Source organism: Geotrypetes seraphini, chromosome 11 (assembly GCF_902459505.1).
Source record: "Geotrypetes seraphini chromosome 11, aGeoSer1.1, whole genome shotgun sequence".
Classification (NCBI taxonomy): Eukaryota; Metazoa; Chordata; class Amphibia; order Gymnophiona; family Dermophiidae; genus Geotrypetes; species Geotrypetes seraphini.
Window position 1 is genome coordinate 28,273,466 of NC_047094.1, and position 22,057 is coordinate 28,295,522.

Sequence of the window (22,057 nt, forward strand, 5' to 3'; positions counted from 1 at the left end):
AGCGTTTTTGGGGAGCTGCAAGAACTGTAAATTTTTGAATTGTTAATTTTAGCTTTAAAAAAATTTTTTTTAATGGTTTTAGAGTTTGCATGAAACTTGAATAATTGTTTCTTTCCTTTTACATAGCTGGCATTCCTTTTCTCTATTTTATAATAGAACCGATTATTGTGTAAGCCGCTGTGACTTTTTACATTCAGCAGGATATCAAGTTTACAATAAACAAAAATGGTCTGTAGATCCCTGGGACGGAAATGCCTATTGAACAGATTCAGGATGGACATGTGCTATTTCAGAGGAAGTTACAGTATGTAGCCCCTAGCTGAAGGCCGTCTCTGCATGATTAAAAATGGGGGAAATCCTTAGGGTAGTTATGAATGATCTCTTCCAGAATTGATTTGTTAGGACTACCAGAAGAACTAACAAATCGATTCTGGAAGAGATCAGACAGACTATGTCACTAGAAACCCAAATTATGAAGTTACGACTGTCTTATTTTGGTCATACTGTCAGAAGAGAAAGATCATTGGAGAAGAACATTATGTTCTTCTCCAAAGACTGAAAGGAATCAGGCCAAGAGGGCAACCTCCAATCAGATGGCTGGACACGTTGAAAACAACCATGGGTGATGACGCTGGAGGTGCCCGATCATGTTAATGTAATATGGAAACAAGTAAATTCTTCAACAACCTATGTATATTTTCTTCTAATCCATCTTGCACCTTGTAATTCTCTGACCGCACAGTGTTCTCCTATCTACATCCGCTCTGCAATTCGCTGATTGTATAGTGTTACTTATTGTGAACCTTGTAATTTACTGACCCTGTAACTGACCCTGACCTTGTACTTTCACTGACCGTTCAATGTTCTCTTATCTACCTATACCCTGTAATTCGCTGCTTGTATAGCTTTTCTTCATTGTGAACCGCCTTGAAGTTGCAAGATTATGGCGGTATAGAAAAATAAAGTTATTATTATTATTACCGGACTAGCACAAAACTGATTTCTTTCTAGATCTGTAATTCATCAAGTTTCTAGGACTCGAGCAAAAGTCGATGACACCTAAGAACAATTATGAATGAAAGCTCATAATACAGTGGCCTGGTAAAGATCAAGTCTAGTTAACCCAGAAGCCCAAGAGGCAGAGATGCATTTCATAATTTTTTTGGCACCGCTCTCCAGAACAATTACTGCAAGCTTTTGTCTTGCACAGATGTGGCCCTCATTTGGCTATAAAGTTTCAGGCATGTCTGTGCATGGGTGGAGTGTGTGGCGCAGTGGTTAAAGCTACAGTCTCAGCACCCTGAGGTTGTGGGTTCAAAGCCATGCTGCTCCTCATGACCCTGAGCAAGTCACTTAATCCCCCTGTTGCCCTAGGTACATTAGATTGTGAGCCTGCCAGGACAGACAGGGAAAAAAGCTTAAGTACCTGAATAAATTCATGTAAACTGTTCTGAGCTCCTGTGGGAAAACGTTATGGAAAAATGATCGATATTGATGGCTCTATTTTGTATACCCTAGAAAGTAAAAAGGTGAGCTAGAAAATCCTAAATGAATAAAATGGAGAAAAACATTGCAGAACTGTTACCATAAGATTACAACAAAAATTAAATGCCCCAAACTATTTCTGAACAAGTTTTATAGGTAATAAAATTCAATTCTCTTTTATATGATTTAAATGCAATGGACCATTATAACATTATGATCGAGGTCTTGTTTAAACCTAATGAGTCATGTAGAGTGATGCCAAAAACATTAAAAAAAATAATTCTCTAATAGTAGTTGAGCAAATGAATTGAGATTCTAACCGACCGGAAATTTTAAGATCACTGTGGAAAGCGCAAGCTTGTTTTTCAGGTTTGGTTATCAGCAGGAACCTCTTTCTATTGAATCTTACACAGTAATTGTAAAGCAGACATTCTAAAAGGCACATATTTCATAAAGGCAACATAGGCTCCAATGTGCCTTTATAAAAAGAGAATCACAAAACTACCCCAATGAGCACAAATGCGAACACATGGTTTACACATGCTCCAAAATTGGCTTAGCTGTGGAGTATCTACTCGCATATTTGATAAAATATTCCTCAGAGTCTGTAAAAAGAGTGTCCAATATAATTAAATGATTTATGATTAATAAAGATCATCCTCTTCACAGACTACTTTAACTAATAAAGCAACTTAGAGGAGATAGCTGGCTAGTCCCCATTGGGAACACAACATGGAACACGATACAGGTATAAGTAGGATTTAGTAGGAACATAGTACACGATACTAGTATTATATGTGTATATACATAGGATGATTACGGTATAAATGTGTCTGTATTGAAAATCATCTCAGAAAACACTAACTCTGTATTGTAACACCTTTACAGAAGCTCTTGTAAAACCACTCTGAATTGACTCCCCAGTCATTAGTAGCAGTATAGTTTTCAATAAATATAAACATTATTGAAGTTAACAAGCACTTTGGGCTGGATTCACTAACCTGTCCGATCGGGTTCCGATCACGGCAGGTCCGACTGATTCAGTAAACTTAAACATGCAGACCATAGGAGCAGCAATCTTTTTTTAACTTTTGACTTCGGGGAAACGCCACCATCTCCACTGACCCCCAACCCGCGTGGCTCCTAAAAGCTGGTCCCGCTCTTGCCAGTTGCCGCCCTCACAAAAAGATAAATGGAGCACGTGGTTTTAACCCACGGGTTAAAACCACGGGCTCGCTGGCTGGGGAAGGGCAGGAGAGCTTCGGGGAAGGGCAGAAGAACGGCAATGCGGCAGGGGAAGATCGAGGCAGAGCAGGGCGGCATTCGGGGAGAGCAGGCAGGAGAGATTGCAGGGCAGAGAGCAGGGCTTCCAGTCGGGAAAATGTTTTCGACTGGTCCCCAGCAGTCGCTTCTTCAGGTGATCGGCCAGCCCAGTCGGATCGGAAATTTGGTGCAGTGAATCAGGTCGCTGTCGAATTTGCATGCATTTCACCTCATTTGCATACAAGGATTCCAAGCGGATCGCAAGAGAGGTAAGTGAATCAGGCCAGAGGGAAATTAGATAGTTAAATGGTCGCAAAATGATCGGTACACAATTGGTTTGCTTAGTGAATATAGCCCTTTATTTGGACTTCTTATGATTTGGGTGCTGGTCTGGCTGCACACTATTCTTTAACAATAGGTATTTGGATTGCGTGCAACTCAAAAGGGGTGTGGCTGCGTTGAGAGGCAGAGGTGTGGCATTCACAAGAGATGCACACTGTCACACAAGAGTTGAGATCCACGCCCAACTTGAGCATCATGATTTACACCCGGTTTTCAGCTGGCTTAAATCCTCATGCCCAAAATGAAGCACAGAATTTGGCCCTCAATGCTCTTCTAGCAACGAGTGCTCATCCCAGAGTGTCTATTTATAGAAGTTCCAACTATGGGGCTGATACTATAAACAGCACCTAAATTGGCCAGCGTCGGCCACACGTCAATCACGCTTAGGCGCCGTTTACAGAATTGCGGCTAGCGGCGCCTATGTTAAAACTTAGGCCCTTGAAATGTAGGCCAAGGTTTTAAAGGCCTACATTTCAGGCACCTAAATTTTGGGACCTAAGTCATGCTCCGCCCATTGAAATACCCACTTAGGTGTTAGGGGCCGCTAAGCGTCATGGGATAGTACCCATCTTATAGGTCCTCTTCTATTTAACTGCACTAGCAGTTTTCAGCGCAGAGAGCCGCGCCGAATGGCTCGCGCTGCTCCCAAAGCTCATAGGAACTCTATGAGCGTTGGGAGCAGTGCGGGCTATTCGGCGCTGCTCCCCGTGCTAGAAAACTGCTAGCACAGTTTAACAGAAGAGGCCCTTATAGAATCAGATAGGCATCTATCACCCAATTATTATTATATTTTTTTTTAACCAATTATCGAGGCTATTAAGGGTATGGAGAAACTGGATTATGAGGAACGACTTAAGAGACTGTGGTTGTTCTCCCTTGAGAAAAGGAGACTACAAGGGGATATGATCGAGATTTTAAAAATACTGAAAGGAATCGACAAAACAGAGCAGGAAAAAAACATTATTTACAATGTCCAATGTGACACGGACAAGAGGACATGGACTGAAGCTAAGGGGGGACAAGTTCAGTACAAATATCAGGAAGTTCTGCTTCATGCAACGAGTGGTGGACACCTGGAATGCTCTCCCAGAAGAGATAATTGCGGAATCCACCGTTCTAGGATTTAAGAGTAAGTTAGATGTACATCTCCTTATGAGTGGCATAGAGTGACATGGGTAAGGGTAAGCTAGATGCCCTTCTCTTTATGAGAAGCTTAGAGTGATATGGGGACTAAAACTATGCCAGGATACACCTGGCGGGGCTTCCGCGTGTGCGGATCGCCGGACTTGATGGACCTAGGGTCTGATCCGGAGATGGCACTTCTTATGTTCTTAAGGGTATTTTCTCAATTAAGTTAGGTGCCAGTTAAGTTATAGAATCAGCCCATCACAACTTTGCTAAAGTATGCTTCCCTGGCATATAAATACATACAAGCTTGTAGGCCAGGGGTGTCCAACCTGCGGCCCCGTGAAGTATTTTGTGCAGCCCCGGTTAAGGGTGATGCAGTGTTTTCCTCTGCTGCCCCTGGGTGTTTACCGTCTTGCCGGCTCCCTCCTTTGTCTTGCTGCAATGTTTGCGCATTTGTGCAGTCCCAGAAACATTTTTTTCGGCCAATGCGGCCCAGGGAAGCCAAAAGGTTGGACACCCCTGTTGTAGGTGCATGTACAATACATATGCAGAAACCAATGGCTGGGCAGTTTTATTAAAGGCTTTTTCTGGGCACACAACAGACTTTAATAGAGCAAAAATCTTTCTAACAATTAACCCCCTTGGTGTGCTTAAACTGCTTTCTGTAGAACATGATCTGAAAGTGAGGATTTAGTCAGGGAACTCCCTTTCTACAGAGGGCTCCCTGCACCCTTCTCCCACCCAGCAGCGATTACTAGTTAGCCAAATTACCCCCAAAACAAATGTCCTGATGTGAAATAGTCAATTCCCCAAAGCTCTATGGATTTAAAAGCTAATAACAAGAAGTAGGACAGGCATAAAGTTGATTTTTATTCCTTTAACCTGTAGAAAATGAATACTTGATCCCCCTTGCTGACAGAGGAATTTTGAGCAAACTTTTAAAACACAATTGTTTATTACTGCTTTTTTATAGGGTTTGACTTAGTGGATCAGTGAATTATTATGTATCCACTTTGGATGTTTTACTTGTCTTTGGATTGTTTTAAAAATTACGTATGTTTGATCTTATGTAAAACGCCTAGGGTTAGACCAGTGGTCTGAAACTCAAACCCTTTGCAGGCCACATTTTGGATTTGTAGGTACTTGGAGGGCCTCAGAAAAAATAGTTAATGTCTTAGTAAAGAAATGACAATTTTGCATGAGGTAAACTCTTTATAGTTTATAAATCTTTCCTTTTGGCTAAGTCTTAATAATAATATTGTCATTTATAGCTAAAGAGACACATGATCAAGAAACTGTTTTATTTTATTTTTGCGATTATGATAAACATACCGAGGGCCTCAAAATAGTATCTGGAGGGCCGCGAGTTTGAGACCACTGTGTTAGACGGTATAGAAATGTTAAAAATAAATAGAGTAGTTGCTCTTGCTGGTGAAGATTTTAAAGAGGTACCGGAGGCAGGGACAGGCCGGTATGAGTGTGGCTTGGGAGGGGTAGAGAGGCACTGGCACCCCCACCAAGATGGCACCCGGGGCTGTCCGCGCCCCTCCCCCCTTTACTATGCCACTGAATGGAACTAATCTGCTAATTCCATGCATACACAGATTAGATCTTTGCAATATGGCTGTTCATTGTATTGTGTGTGTTTTTCTAGACAACACCAAAAAGACCAGGGAAAATCTCTCTTTTCAGTGCTGGGAACTTAAAGCATTGCTGTTGAGTACTGCATCTGATGACACCTAAGATATAAGACCTAATCCCTCAATTCAGATGCTATTTGCTAAACATGATGTGGACTGAAAATACCCAAATACTATTATTAGTTTCCTCCTGCATCTTCAGAACTAGGGCTGGAATCTGGCACATATGCCTTCATTCACGTTTCACCAGGGATTTAACCTCTGCTCCCAACATATCTGCTCCCAACATACCTGCTGGTCTTCAAAAAAACCTGCAGTCATGGGTATGAAAAACAAGCCACTAGATGTCACCCTTAAGCAATGACTTCAATCCCCTCCCCTTTCACACTCAGGACTCTGGATTGGCTGAAACTGTTCACAGAGTGTATGAATGAAAAAAAATGGACGACGACGGGCAATGTTCATACCTCATCCTTTCCGAGGGCCTTCAGATGATCCAGGATCTGACTTATAAGGGTCTCGCAAAGCTTATTAATTTCAGTCAGGAACTTCGAGTCTCCTCCATAGAGGCTGTCATTGGAATCCACTGCGGGTAAACAGCAGAGTCATGTGAACGAACTGGAGACCACCTGCACATTGATTCCATTGCAAAAATTCATTAAATGACCTATTCATTACTTTTTGTCCCAAGGCAACAGACCAGAATTTTTGACTTAAATGTGTGACAAATAAAATGCAAATAAACCCAGAAATGCCACCTGCAAGTTGGAAGCAGGGAAACCGCACATTATTTTCATCAGCCAGAAACACCCATTAATGAGCTAGAAAAAATGATGCTGAAAATGTAACAGATTTTAACTAGGAGACATAAATCTAATTAGTTTCTCATCAGGCTATTACTTTGAAGACCTACTGAACTTTCGGTGCTGGAAGCAGATGGAGCCTCCAGTATGAACTAAGGAAGAAAGTCAATTAGAAAAAGAGCGGTTTATTACCATCGAGTCTGCACCAGGAAAATGGTTTTCCAATTACTGCTCAGAACTCCAAGAAATGAACAGTTTGATGGCCCAGCTGAGACTGGGTGGAATAAATTTGTTGATTGCAAAGTCATTTCAAATTTGCATCTCATTACAGAAAACAAGGCACATGCATATTTCACGTACGGCATTTGGGCTTTTTAATTTCAAAGGGGAAAAATCCTTTGCATTGTTAGAGGCCACCATCCTTTTGCCAGATATTTCAAAGACCTAATAGTTCTCTGAAGTGGATTCACTGTGGTGTTAATAATAGGTTATTCCAACTGGTTAAAAATATATTCCCATGACACCTCATAAAGTGGCACATCTACCCGCCCTTTAATCAGTGGTTTCCACAATCTCAAGTCTGGCAGCTAATGTCTAGCTTTATAAATATCTAAAAACCTCCGTAATAGATCTTTTTATAAGGTCAGACATACGGTGGGCTAACAAAAAATATCATACGTTCAAATATAAAAACAGCACATTTTAGATCATTTTAAAAGGTCAATATTTAAAGCAATTTACACAGCAAGAACTGGTTCTTGACTGGAGTAGGGTGAGCAGCCTAATGGTTATTGAAGTGCGCTGAGATCCTGCAGACCCGGGTCCTTGTGAACCTGGGTAACCCTCCATTGTTCCACGTACAAAAGACACCTTAGATCACTGGATCGCAAACTGTGTGCCCCGGCAGATTCCAGGTGTGCTGTAAGATGCTGGCGAGAGGCATGTCCTGTAGTCAGTCAGCTGGCACCTGCGCCTCCCCTCTTTGCTGGTACCTCTGCTCCTTCTCCAGCACTCCCTCCCCCCGGCGGTAAAAGGTGGCTCAGGGCCGCGGCTGAAGCACATGCGCGGCCGTCAACATGATGACATCGCATTGACGTCCGTGCATTTCTGGATGCCCTTTCCAGCCACGGCCGCGAGATTAGTGTGCCACACTTTAAAAGTTTGTGACACAGTGCCTGAGATTATGAGCCCATCAGGGACAGAGGAAGTACCTGCCTATAATATATACAGCACTGCATATGTCTAGTAGCACTATATAAATGGTTAATAGGCGTAGTAATTAAATCTCTTGTCTGGGGTCAACTAGGCATATCCAGCCACTGAATTAAGAACATTCTGGGGACAGAGCTGGCACATAACCTGTTAAGTAGCAATATTCAGCATTTAACTGAATAACTGTATAAACAGGACCACATAAAACACAGACCTAAGTCTTATGCGGCTCACCTTAGTCGATTACGTGCTAAATACTCCACTTTACTAGCTAGGTTTTATCTGGCCGCAAATGCCTGGATATTCTCTATTGCTTATGAAATTAGAAGAGATCAGTGGCCAACAGAGCTGAGAAATGAAGAAGAGCTTCAATAGTCTAGAAGCTTCTTCCTCTGCTACTATGCACTTGATACATTTTTTTCACAACATCTCTAAAAAATTTATGTTAAATCTTAGGACCCCCGAGGAGGATGGTTACGTTGAAACACGGCCTATGTCGGGTCCGTACTTTCCAAGCCAATGTGGAGACTGTAGATCGTGTAGTCAAGAGTCCTTTGCTAACAAACCCAACATGGGCTGCGTTTTGGCGTGAAGTGCCCACATCAGGGGTCAAAGCTTTCAAATCACAAGGAAAGTTTTCGCGCAGTTAGCCTAGTCGGCGCCTTGAAAGTGAAAATGAGGGCGCTGCAGATGTTGATTAATTCTGCGGCTAGATTGATCACAGGTATTCCCAAAATGACTCGTATAACACCAGTTTTGAAGCAACTGCACTTGTTGCCTATGCAGCAGAGTCCAATTCAAAATTCTTTCCATAATACATCAGAAACCTATCAGTCTAGAACAGGGGTAGGCAATTCCGGTCCTCGAGAGCCGGAGCCAGGTCAGGTTTTCAGGATATCCATAATAAATATGCATGAGATAGATTTGCATCTCAAGGAGGCGGTGCATGCAAATCCATCTCATACATATTCATTGTGGATATCCTGAAAACCCGACCTGGCTTCGGCTCTCGAGGACCGGAATTGCCTACCCCTGGTCTAGAAGAAGTTTGAGACCAGAAAATAGTATGAAATTATGTTTAGAGGGTAAGAGATCGATCTCCCCCATTAAAATTAGTGCGGCCATGTTGTCAGTAGCGGGTGCAAAGCTTTGGAATGCTTTGCCAGGAATCTTGCGCTTTTGTACTGTTAGGATGAATTTTAAAATGTTAAAAACCCAATTGTTTGTTAACGCTTTCTTGTGCTGAGATTTTATATTTAGAATACCGTATTTTCACCCATATACCATGCACCCGTGTAAAACGCGCACACGGGTATAGCACGCGGGGAACACAAATTTATGTTTAAAAAAATTTAATATAGCGCGCACACGCGTATACCGCGCATGCTAAAACCTCCTCCCACCTACTCCGAACCGGCATCCTCCCCCCGCTCGCTTACCCGAGAGAGCATTTTTTTTTTCATTCGAATCTGGCATTCCCCCTGCGAACCGGCATCCTCCCCCCCGCTCGCGTCATCCCCCCTCCCCCGCGATCCTACATCCCCCCAGCACTGCAAAACATCTCTTACCCGATTGGGCACCGGCACCGGCACCAGCACCAATGCACAGGATGTGCCAGTGCCCGAAGATCCTCCCTCGTTGGGTTGGGCTGGGCTGGGCGGTGCGGTGCGAGAGAGATCCTCCTTCTTCCTGCGCTGGGCTGGACTAGGCTTTGAGCATTTGCTCATTTGCAAATGCTCAAAGCCTAGTCCAGCCCGGCGCAGGAATAAGGAGGATCTCTCTCGCACCGCACCGCCCAGCCCCAGCCCAGCCCAGCCCAACCCAACGAGGGAGGATCTTCGGGCACTGGCACATCCTGTGCATTGGTGCCAGTGCCGGTGCACAATTGGGTAAGAGATGTTTTGCGGTGCTGGGGGGGGGGATGTAGGATCGCGGGGGCGGGGGGGTGACGCGAGTGGGGGGGAGGATGCCGGTTCGCAGGGGGATGCCGGAACGGATTGAAAAAAAAAAGTTGTAAAACGCGCTCACATGTATAACGCGCACGGTTATGCACGGTTTGTAAAAATCGTGTATAACGCACGCGTTATATGCGTGAAAATACGGTAGATCTGAAAATGTCTTCTGTGCCTGCTGACTGCTTTTTAAAGTATGGTGATTTGTAACAATTGAAATATGTTATGTTTTGTCAACATTTTATGATCATTATTATGTAAACTGTATAGGTAATATACTGTACACTATATACATTTTTAAATAGAGGAAAGACCTCAGTAATGACCATACTTTATGTGAAAGGCGTACTGTATGGAGTTTTTTCTTTTTTAATGACCAACTGGTGTGTGCATATTGGATATGGATTCGGAATACCATCAGAACTGTAAGTCAGAATACTGTGAAACAATTTTACACTTAATATTCATTGCCCAGAGGGCTTACCATGTAAGTTCATACCTGAGGCAAAGGAGACTGCAGTGACTCACCCATGGTCACAGAAAATACCAGGGACGAAGAGGGATTTGAACCCTGAATTTCTCTGGTTCCAGTGCTCTAACCACTAGGCTATATTTGCAGCTAAATTTGTTAGCATGAAGTCTAATTTCACAGTAAATAATTTACTTTACCTGAAATTCAAACTATGTTAGATTCATACAAACCAACTCATTGCTGCTCTTCCTAAGGTTTTCCTACAACTCAGCTCAAAAGTCAGCTTCCTTTCTTAACCAGGAAACCAGTACATCAAACTCTTCCTTCCACCCTAATAAGTATTTGTCTTCTCCTCTATGCCCATAAATTTTGGCGTTTTCAGAAACGGAATCAATACAATCTAGTCTTATTACTCCCAGGGACTTTGAACTTGGAGGATATAAATTTCTTTTTCTGTGCCGTGACTATTTAGATCCACACACATACAAATTTCTTTTCTCTGCCGAGTAGGTGGCCTGTACCTTGAAGTTTTTGTTTTTCAGAAATTTCAATAATTGAGGTTATCTCAAGACATAAATGACCATTGACCTCAGACATATGTTTTTGCTGGTGTATGGAAAGGTTTTCTATGCATATTTCACTCTCAAAATGCTTCATAAACAGAATTTCTAGCAGCTCTAGCAGAAATATCTCCCAAATTTCACCAGATAATCACAGATGTCAAAGGTAGACCATTCCAAACAGTGAGATTATTTTCCCCCAGATAGTGATAGTGTCTGGATTTAAATCTAGAAAGATGTGTGTCATATTGCTTTGCAAATAGAAAAACCCCCCAAAAACATAAGATATTTGAATTTCTTTGGTGTATGTCACAGGATATAGACAAGATCATTTTCAAAGGATTTCCCCGGATAATTAAGCAGTCATCTGTGTAAGTTTTTCAGACATACGTTTGTGCAGTGGCTAAAAGTATCTGTGTAATTTTCAGAGTATGTATGCTTGCAAGTACAGGAAAAAGTGGGGCTAGGTTAATGGATGAGCCAGTGAAGAACTGAAAACTTGCCTGGAATGTTGCTACTATTTGGGTTTCTGCCAAGCACTTGTGACCTGGGATTGTCCTTTGTTGGAAACAGGATACTGGGCTAGATGGAGCATTGCTCTGATCCAGTATGGCTAATCTTATGTCTCACTGGCTGGCTCTTTATAGCAATGGGAGTGGAGCTATAATTTTCCCCGGCACGGGTGCCAATACTGCTGTTGATTTCAAACATGAACATAAGAATGGCCGTCCTGGGGCAGACCGAAGGCCCATTAATTTTACTCAGCAATGGGCGTGTACACCTTTGCTCCCACCTCTGCATTCTTCTAACTTGTTCCAACGCTTCAGCTACCGCTTCTACTCATTTTAAGTGCAAGAGTACAGTAAGTACCAGGATGAAAATGTTATAATGCCCTTCTATCGCTCTATGGCAGTGATTCCCAACCCTGTCCTGGAGGAACACCAGGCCAATTGGGTTTTCAGGCTAGCCCTAATGAATATGCATGAAGCAAATTTGCATGCCTCTCACTTCCATCATATGCAAATCTCTCTCATGCATATTCATTAGGGCTAGCCTGAAAACCCAATTGGCCTGGTGTTCCTCCAGGACAGGGTTGGGAATCACTGCTCTATGGTACAAATACTCCCCTCCCTCTTGTTCACGAAGCCAGCTCCTCACATTGTGTTTACTTGGCATAGTTCAAGAAGAGTGAGGATTTCTCTACATCATGAGGAGAGACTGGAAGCCCTGAATATGTATACCCTAGAGGAAAGGAGGGACAGGGGGGATATGATTCAGACTTTCAAATTCTTGAAGGGTATTAATGTAGAACAAAATCTTTTCCAGAGAAAGGAAAATGTAAAAGCAGAGGACATAATTTGAGGTTGAGGGGTGGTAGATTCAAGAGCAATGTTAGGAAATTCTACTTTACTATCCCGTTGCGGAACCTGGGCTCTCTCCAATTATTCCGCAAGCAACTGAAAACTTGGCTCTTCTCTAACATGCAATTCTATTTTCCCCCTTACTCTTCCATTCTATATATAAGCTCATGTAAACCATGGGAAAAAATATTTTTAAGTGTGTGGGAGACTTATATTCAGTCCCTGCCTTCTAGAATCAAAAGCCTGGTACTTAATTCCTTTTAATGTTGCAGATGGGGGGTTCCCTACGGTGTGCGATGTATGTCTGCTGTATTTTTTTTTTCTCTCAGTGTTGGTTAGGTTCTCAGGATTTAGTTTTGACTCGTGTTTGAACACTACTTAGTGGCTGGATTTGTTATGTTTGGGTTTCTCACTAAAGTTCTAGCACAGGGGTGTCCAACCTTTTGGCTTCCCTGGGTCGTATTGGCCGAAAAAAAATGTTTCTGGGGCCGCGCAAACGCTGCAGCAAGACAGAGGAGGGAGCCGGCAAGACGGTAAACACCCGGAGGCAGCAGAGGAAAACACTGCATCGCCCTCGACCGGAGCCGCACAAAATACTTCACGGGGCCGCAGGTTGGACACCCCTGTTCTAGCACTATCATGAATTGATCAGTTTTCTGGTTCAGCTTTTTGCTGTCTGCATTGTTGATCCTTCTGCTATTGGATAATTGGGTTTCATCTCGGTTCGCTGGGGGAGGGCTTTGAGAGGGGAGGGATTGTAGTGGGGTTTGTATTGCATAAAAGCAGTACTGCTTAAACATTGTATTGTTTCTCTGTCTCTATTGAATTTCAATAAAAATGCCATTTCATAAAAATATATAAAAATAAATAAATAAGCTCCTATGTATCAGGACTAATATCTGACTGGTATTTAATTTAAATTTAATTAATTACTGTTTAATTTTTTAAAAACATTATAATTTAATTATTATTTTATTTTTGTTTTTAAGGTAATCTTTGTTTTATCCTCACTGAATACTTGTTGGGTTGTCCATATCTTCTCTCTATCTTTCCTATCTGAATATGTTCAATGGAGTTCCTTTCATTAGTCAATTGTTACATTGTAAACCGCTCAGGTCAGTAAAATGCGGGAGCGGTATATCAAATTTTCAATAAACATAAACATATGTAACAGAAATCTGGCCTACTTTGTAGGCATGAACACTTATACCTGCTGTCAAACTTATGTAAGTGTCCACACCTAAATGATCAAAATATACTGATTTACACGCGTACTCATATAATCTACATGTGTATCAAGAACACCCAGTCTACCTCCTGTACACACCTACTGCTGAGATAGCAGTGGTCAATCCTCAATCCCTCCAGCTTGTCAAGTCGGGCTCTGGGGACTGAATTTTTCAACATCATATGGAATGGAGAGCCCATAGGTGCAGTTTTTGAGATATTTTTGAAATGATTTTGAGTACTCTAACTGCAATCTATTTGTTATATCACACAGTAACGTACAGTCAATTTAATATCCAATTTGCAAGTTCTTCCGGAATTAATCCAGCTACCTCTCCTCCCTTGTAACAAAAAAAAAACAAAAACCCCAAAAAACCCCAAAACTGTTGTAACTTCACTGGAAATGTCCAGTTAGCTCTTTTGGAATCCGCCTTGAACTGCAAGGTATAGGCGGAATAGAAGTCCCTAATGTAATGTAATGTAATATTGAACTTTACAGTTTATTTTGGGATTTTACTGTTGAATCCCTTGTATGGAACGTGCACAAAATAATATTGTTGCATTATGGAAGCTCTATGAATAAATTCAGCCATTTGAAAACACAGCAGATATAATCGATTGCTGTTGGAATTGATTCACTTTATAAGGAAGTTAGTTGAATTATCATATCCTATTATAGAGAACTCCACTGGCTTCCATTTGAGGCCCATGTTCTGTTCAAATTCAGGACACTTTGTTATAAGGTACTATATGGCCAGGCACCTGAATACTTCTGATAAGTACTAGACGATTCACTTTGAAAAAAGCAAACAGTTCTGATGTTTGCTTTGTTCAAAGTGAATCGTCCATTACGCACCACAGCCTTATTGGTCTTTCCACCTGTTCGAGGTTGCACTCATAAGAGTTCTATCACCGTTGACTTTCTTATCAGGCAGCAAGTTGGGACAGGGAGTTACATACTCTACATCAGTGTTCTTCAACCGCTGGTCCGTGGACCGGTGCCGGTCTGCAGAAATTTTCTGCCGGTCCACAGGGCCGGCACATCCATTGGGCCCAAGACAGTGTTCTTCAGCCGCCAGTCCACGGTGCGATCAATGCAGCGTCTTTGGGCCTGCTCCCTGAATGCTGCCGTGCACAAAGCCATAGGAAAAGGCTCCTATGTGCGGCCTGTGCCTGAACCGGAAGAACTTCTCTCTGATGTTGCAATGTCAGAGGGAAGGCTTCCAGATGAGGCACGGGACATGCATGAGGAGCCGCTGCCCACAGCTTTGTGCAGTGCAGCACTCAGGGAGCTGGCCCGAAGACGCTGCGTTGATCGCACAGTGGACCGGCCCAAAGATAACACCGGGGGGCAGGTCAGAAGGCAAGGCACATGGAGGGAGAGAAACAACAACGGTAGGGGAAATACTTTTATTTTTTTAATTTAGTGATTGATTTGTCTGTTCAGGAAGAAATGCATTTGTTTCTTTTCTTCTGGGGTTGTACTGCTTGCAGAGTTTTGCATCTTAGGGTTTGTTTGTAAATATTAGTACTTTTAGTTTTTGGTCCTGCATTTGCATGGGGTTATCTGTTTTCTGGTAGGAATGAATGTTGAAAAGCATACAGTGTGCTTTGTGTATTTTAATTTTGTGGTTAACCATTATGTGTTGTTAATACAATTATGTTGTGTATATATGAAAAATGAATGGAAAAAATTGTTACAATTAGTACTATTATGGGGGGCGGGGTCTGGGGCGGAGATTGGGTGGAGATAGGCATGACTTAGCCCAGTGTTCTTCAACTGCCGGTCCACAAAATAATTATTTTATTTCCGCCGGTCCATAGGTGTTAAAAGGTTGAAGAACACTGCTCTACATGGTCTGGCTCATTCATACATTTCAGAAAGTTATTAAAATCGACCTTATTTGTAAGATTTTTAAAAAATTAACAAAAAGGGTGTATGATCATTTTGAAGGTCGCTGGGGTTGTCCAGTTTCTTATCTTTTGTAAACCGCCATCGATCCAAGAAGTTTTGCGGTCTAGAAATGTTATGTAATGTAATTATATATTTATGCTTTGGCTTATAACACAGGATTTTTAGCATTACTGATTAATAGAACATACTTTTAAACATGATAACAAATGCTCAAAATTTATTGAAAGACAGGCGTTGTTAGTTTAGAGCAAAGTATCACTGCCTTCTAATAGTAAACTCCGCAGTACCTTTATCTACATGGTAGAGGAATGTCTCCTGGCTCATTGCTGAAAGCAGGTGCAATACACTGGTGTAGATCCGGATTTTGTCATCGCTGTTATCTTCCCATGTGTAATCCTCAATGACATTAAGGAGCCCTCGCACCAGAAACAAGACCCCTTGCTCTGGATGATCCTAGAAAAGAATGAAATACCGTAAAAACAATATAAAAAGGGGATTACCATATAGATGAGAAATCGTTTGGAACACAAGGATAAGAGATTTTACATGACAGCATTTACACAGGGTAACCTCAGACACCAAGATTTACTAGAAATTTACACAGACACAAAATGAGAAAAGTGTCGTATTAAATGTAACACAATGTTTTCTGGAGAAAGAACAATGCTGCACTCATTCGCAAAGCAAAAAAAATATTTTTTTTTTAGAGTTAGTTTTATGATGTTTTTTGTGGTCCGATGGGTTGTTGTATATTTTAAATTGTAATTTTTGCTTGATATTATGTATGTTGCTCGTTACCCGCATAGAACTGTTGGATATGCGGGATTTAAATTTTTGAACTAACTAAAGCACATGTTTCAGGGCAGAACAGAGAGAAAAAAAAGCCTCGCAGCACAAGGGCCAACGTCCCAGGACAGTCTTCGATAAGACAGTGAAAAAAGAAAAGGGACAATCTCCTCTCAGTTCCGTCTCTGAAAATAGTAGGCACAAGACGATCGGACATGTTTTCTGTGATGGGCCCTCAATGGTGGAATTTTTTGCCACAATACATTAGAAATGAAAAAGATCTTACAACTTTCAAAAAATCATTAAAATCTTATTTTTTTTAAGATGCTTTTAACATTTAAACTTTTAAATATAAATTTCTAAATACATCACAGTTTTATTTATCCCCACTCCCTTTTGTTTTTTTTCTTCTCGTTCTTTTCTTCTAAGACAAAAATTGTAACTTTTCCTCTTTCCCCCCCTACTCATGTTTGTATTATATAAAAGAATTTTGTTAATTTGTTTGTCTTTACGTATTATACTTTACTAGTCTTTAAGCCCGTTACATTAACGGGTGCTAGAATAGATGTGTCTGTCTGTCTTTCTTTGTCTCTCTCATTGGCCGCTGTCTTTCTTTCTGTCTCTCTCTCTCTCTTTGGCCGCTGTCTGTCTGTCTTTCTTTCTGTGTCTCTCCTTGACCACTGTCTGTGTGTCTTTCTCTCTCTCTCTCCTTGGCTGCTGTCTGCCTGTCTTTCTGTCTCTCCCTCTCTCCATGGCCGCTATCTTTCTGTGTGTCTCCCTCTGTCTTTCTGTGTGTCTCCCTCTGTCGCTCTGTGTGTGTGTCTGTCTTTCTGTCTCTTTCTTTCTCTCTCCTTGGCTTGTCTTCCTGTCTTTGTCTCTCCCTCTCTCCTTGGCCGCTGTCTGTGTGTCTTTCTGTCTCTTTCTCTCTTTCTCGTTGGCAGCTGTGTGTCTGTCTTTCTGTCTCTTTCTCTCTCTCTCCTTGGCCGCTGTTTATGTGCCTTTCTGTCTCTTTCTCTCTCTCATTGGCCGCTGTGTGTCTGTCTTGTCTTTCTGTCTCTTTCTCTCCTTGGCTGCTGTCTGGGTATGTTTGTCTTTTTTTCTCTCTCTTTCTTTAGCCGCTGTTTATGTACCTTTTTGTTTCTCTCTCTTTCCTTCGCCTTTCTGTCTCTCTCTCTCTCTCGCCGCTGTCTGTCTTTCTATCTCTTTCTCTCTCTCTCTCCTTGGCTGCTGTCTTGTCTGTCTCTTTCCTTCCCTCTCTCCCATTCCCTGCCTGCGCCCCGCTCCCCTTCCTTTGACTGCCCCCCCAGCCCATCCCATACCCTCTGCGGCAGCACCACCAGCCTCCAACAAATCCTCATCCTTGACCCGGAAATTCACCCAGAGGGGAGAGTGGAGGCAGAGGAGAAGGCTGTGTGACCACGGACCGGAAGTAGTTGTGGCCTTCCCTCCCCTAGCTCTGTAGCTCGGTCGCCGCTGCCGTCTCCTTCTCTCCCCGATGTCGGCTCCCAATGTGCGCACGTGCCGCACACGCGCCACACTCTGCAACATTTCTCTGCCGACCACAGAGCAACGGACGCACGGAGCCACAAAAATTGAAGTGCGCATGTGCGCTAAGGGTATTATTATCTTAGATTTTTGATTCGGTTCATCGCTTATTGTTTCTAATAAGCGATTCATCAAATGTTAATAAAACTTGAAACTTGACAACAGAGGGTGTTTCAAAGGTCAGGGCCCACATTTCATAGAACAAATATCAACTGGTAAAACAATTTCCTCTTCCACTAAGAAACAGTTTTTTGTTGTGTTTTTTTTTTACAGTGGGTGAAATGGCTTCTCTCAACAATGGCAATATAGCTCTAAGACACAATTACAATGTTCTCAGTTATATGTTTATCACATACGCTGGACTACACTGGACCACTCCACATCATCTGGCAGCTCTCTCATCACTACCTGCAAGACGAGCGGGCTTGCCTGACTGGTCACATGACATTCTACGACACGCCCTCTTCCCACTTCTCCCACGAAAATATGAAAGTGCGGAAACTTTTTGAAGACTTTTCCTACCCCCTCAAGCCAGCAAGCCCGCCTCTTCAAAATGGTGGGCCTTCCACTCCCTAGTGCATCTTGGGATACAACCTCATATAATCTCTTGTCGGTCCTTTCGCATTGACAAAGATGTTTGCCTATTTCAGACACATACAGACAGGTTCTTTGTAACTGGAGACACTAGAAAAGGAACAGGGGACATGGCTACCTCCAAACCCCCCTCCCTCCCTCCCCCGCCCGCCATTACTTACAGGGACAATAAGCAAACTAGAAAAGAAGTTACTGAGGAATTCAAGAAGAAAGGTTTCTGAGGATCGCATCTTCCCATCCACACTAATCGTCTTTGGCACTTCAGGAACCAGACTAACAGCAGCTTTGAAAAAGGCATCGGCTACAGAAGAAAAAGGCCATCATTACACACTAGAATTGCAAAGTGGATATTGAGCAATAAAACTTCATTTCACGACTGCTTTTAATCATTAAATTCTCATCATTCACCTCCCTTTTACTTTCTGAATCCTAGCCCTCAAGACTATATACATTGTTAAAGGATAATGAATTTATCTTGTTTGATCTTGCTTTGGGATATGCCTATAAATGGACTGAGGGGAAGATTCTCAAATGTTCGCGTAAAATCCGATGGGCAGCTGTCACGGATGCTACTGTAATGATTTCAAAAGGGCGAGTCATTCTTAAAAAAAACACATATGCAAATGAGGTTTGCGGAGGGTCTCTAAATTTGCATGCATTGATCACTGGTGATAGTGATCGGCACATGTGCAGAATAAACATGGCAAAAAAAAAAAAAAAAAAAAAGACGCCAACCCACCCTCTCACCCGGCAGCAGGAGAGATGCCCACTCCCTCCTGCCACCATACAACAACCCCAGACACCCCCCCCATAGTGGGAGATATGCTCACTCCCTCCTGCCACCAAGCAACCCCTCCCCAGCAGCAGGAGAGATGCCCACTCTCTCCTGCCACCATACAACAACCCCAGACACCCCCCCAATGGTGGGAGATATGCCCACTCCCTCCTGCCGCCAAGCAACCCCTCCCCAACAGCGGGAGAGATGCCCTCCAATCGCCCCTACTCCCCCTTACCTTGTTTACGAAGGATGGCCAGTGGGATGCCTACCCCCTCAAGCCAGCAAGCCCGCCTCTTCAAAATGGTGGGCCTTCCACTCCCTAGTGCATCTTGGGATACAATAGGGAGGGGCTTAAGGCCCCTCTCCTATTGGGGGGAGAGGGAGTTAAGGGCACGATGACTGTGGCAGCGGAGGGAGTGGGCTTCTCACCTGCTGCCAGGGGGTGTTGGGGTGGGAGGGGGCATCTCTCTCACTGCCGGGGGGGCAGGGTTGCTGCATGGCAGCGGGAATTGGCATCTCTCCCACTGCTGGGGGGGAGGTTTGGAGGGGGTGGGTGTTGCTTGGCAGTGGCAAAATTTTCTGGCAGGTCTGAGCTGTCAAGCCTTACTTTCCTATCCATGCTTGAGCCAATCAGCGCTCAAGCACTGCCCATACAGCAAGGCTACGACAGCTTAGACCTGCCAGAAAATTTTGCTTGCAAATGTAGGACAGCAAGGTTAGGGAATCACCTGGCATTAATAGAGAATTGCCTGGAATGCTCCTTTAAATATTAATGACCTTGTTGTAATATATTTGCATGGCAGAGTCGGAGATTGCTAGGAAGCTCGGAAAAGACCACGGTAAGCTGTTTTGATAACCCGCCGCTAAAATATATGAACGCTAAACTGGCTGGAACCGGTTTAGCGACCACGTTAAAGTTTTGAGAATCTCTTTCATGGGTAACTTGATCGCTCTCCAGGGCTACTCATTAAGCTACATTCAAAGCATGTACTTGCATAGATCCCACGCTCATTTACAAACTGTTATTGCTATCATACCTACAGCTAGGCTCTGCTACTTCTGAAGAGGTGAAATAATGGTGGAGGAGGGGGCCCCCACAATTATATATTTGCCTAGGGCTCAATACGGAGTTAATCTGGCCCTATGTCTCACTACTCATCAATCCACTGTCATGCCAGAAGGCAACACAAAATGCGTTAGAAATCAAAGGAGGGAGAACGAAAAGAAGGAGCAAACTTATAGGATAATGAAGACATTTTTTAAAAAAGTGAGAAAGAATTAAAGCCAAAGGAAAGAGTCATCAGCATTGTGTTCATTGTATAATGTTTCCAAACCTGGTTTTGGAGGCACCCAAGCCAGTCAGGTTTTCAGGATATCCACAATGAATATTCATGAGAGAGACCAGAATGTATGCCTCTCTCTCATTCATTGTGGATATCCCGAAAACCTGACTGGCTTGGGTGCCTCCAAGACCAGGTTTGGGAAAAACTGTCTTAGAGCTGGCAAGGAATGAGAAATAAGAAGCTTGAAATTGACTTAACAAGCAAGTCAAATGGAAATAAAATCATCTCATTTCAAGTTGTTGCTCAGATGAGTGAAAGGGTTAAAATTGCTGTAAAAGAAATGTGAGCGTAGTTAGTTCTTCTTAGCTAGCACACAGGTACGTGTACCAGGTTACTATGAATAGAGTAACCCACCAACACCCGCAACATCCGACGCTACATAAAACAGAGAGCTGGAACGCCAGCGAATCCAAACATGTTTCCAAGAAGGCATGCAAATATGCTTCATGCATATTCATTAGGGACAGCTTGAAAACCCAACTGACTGGGGGTCCCCCAGGACAAGTTTAAGAACCTCTGCTTTAGCGTGCAAAAGAATGCACACCTCTAAATTCAGAGAAAACAAAAATTTTCATAGCATCGCCATGCCCACTTGACACTAAAGCATCACTGTGCATCAATAACCTTAGTTATCCCATTCAACCCACTATGTAGATATTGGGAGTAACACTGGACCAGAGCCTGACCATGAAAGACCAGGTAGACTCCCTGATTAGAAAGATCTTTCTCACCCTCTGGAAGCTTCGGTCCATCAGAGTTTACTTCAATGTCTCATCATTTAGAATTCTGATACAATCCCTCATACTGAGTCAACTCGATTATTGTAACATCGCCTACTTGGCACTCTCCCAGAAGAACATGCGGCGATTGCAACTGGTACAAAATGCAGCGGTTAGGTTACTTTGTGGACTGAAGAAGTTTGATCACGTGACACCTTCCTATCGACTTCTGCACTGGCTGCCGATGGAGGCACGTGTGAAATTCAAGTTTGGTTGTCTTTGCTTCAAGGTACTTTACGGCTTAGCCCCTAAATATATAACAGACCTTTTCTCCTTCACAACCAACAGATTCAGGAGAACCTCGCATCCGAACTTTGTTTCTCCACCGGTTAGAGGTTGTAAATTTAAAAGTCATCACCAACATCTTTTCTCACATCAAGCAGCATCATGGGGTAAAGACCTGGAACAACTGCTCGTGCCTACTACTTATAGGGAATTCAGGAAACGCCTAAAAACATACCTATTCCTGAAGTACTTAGGTAACTGACCTATACAATCTTAGTCCTCAACAAATGATCTTTAGAACTGTTATTCACTAACTCTGAACTTTGTTTATTCCACTCGATCTGTAAGTCTTAGTAGCAAAACAGATTTTAAGTCTCAAGTAGCAAAACAGATTCTATGCTGTTTATCCTAGGAATAAGCAGTGGATTTCCCCAAGCCATCTCAATAATGGCTTATGGACTTCTCTTTTAGGAAATCATCCAAACCTTTTTAAAACCCCGCTAAGCTAACTGATTTCACCATCATTGTAAACCGCATAGAACTTCACGGTCCTGAGGTATATAAACTGTTATTATTATTATTAAGCACACATCTCAGAGTACTCTTCATGGGGACGGCAAGTAATGCCACCCAAGGTCCCTTCTTGA

General features: G+C 42.8%; 2 protein-coding genes and 1 long non-coding RNA gene across 6 annotated transcripts in view; 1 reads left to right on the forward strand and 2 right to left on the reverse strand.

Annotated features, from left to right (window-relative positions):
- KNOP1 (lysine rich nucleolar protein 1) overlaps positions 1–18,081 on the forward strand; it is a 69,532-nt gene extending 51,451 nt beyond the window's left edge. Inside the window, exon 3 of the mRNA XM_033962945.1 lies at positions 17,965–18,081. Within this exon, the coding sequence (XP_033818836.1) occupies positions 17,965–18,000 (36 nt within the window). The 3' untranslated portion in view covers positions 18,001–18,081. The remainder of the gene's footprint in view (positions 1–17,964) is intronic.
- The window catches only part of VPS35L (VPS35 endosomal protein sorting factor like), a 153,196-nt gene that overhangs the window by 11,374 nt on the left and 119,765 nt on the right, over positions 1–22,057 (reverse strand). For 3 of the 4 annotated variants that reach the window (XM_033962939.1, XM_033962940.1, XM_033962938.1), the window contains 3 exons: positions 18,447–18,586; positions 15,648–15,813; positions 6,326–6,444 (listed from right to left, as the gene is read on the reverse strand). In XM_033962939.1, coding sequence (XP_033818830.1) covers positions 6,326–6,444; positions 15,648–15,813; positions 18,447–18,586 — 425 coding nt within the window. The remainder of the gene's footprint in view (positions 1–6,325; positions 6,445–15,647; positions 15,814–18,446; positions 18,587–22,057) is intronic. The other variant, XM_033962941.1, reaches the window with a different exon arrangement.
- Positions 17,907–18,425, reverse strand: LOC117369043. Its single transcript, XR_004541071.1, has 2 exons — positions 18,283–18,425; positions 17,907–18,203 (listed from the first exon to the last, which is right to left on the reverse strand). It is a non-coding gene; the product is annotated as an uncharacterized LOC117369043 (long non-coding RNA).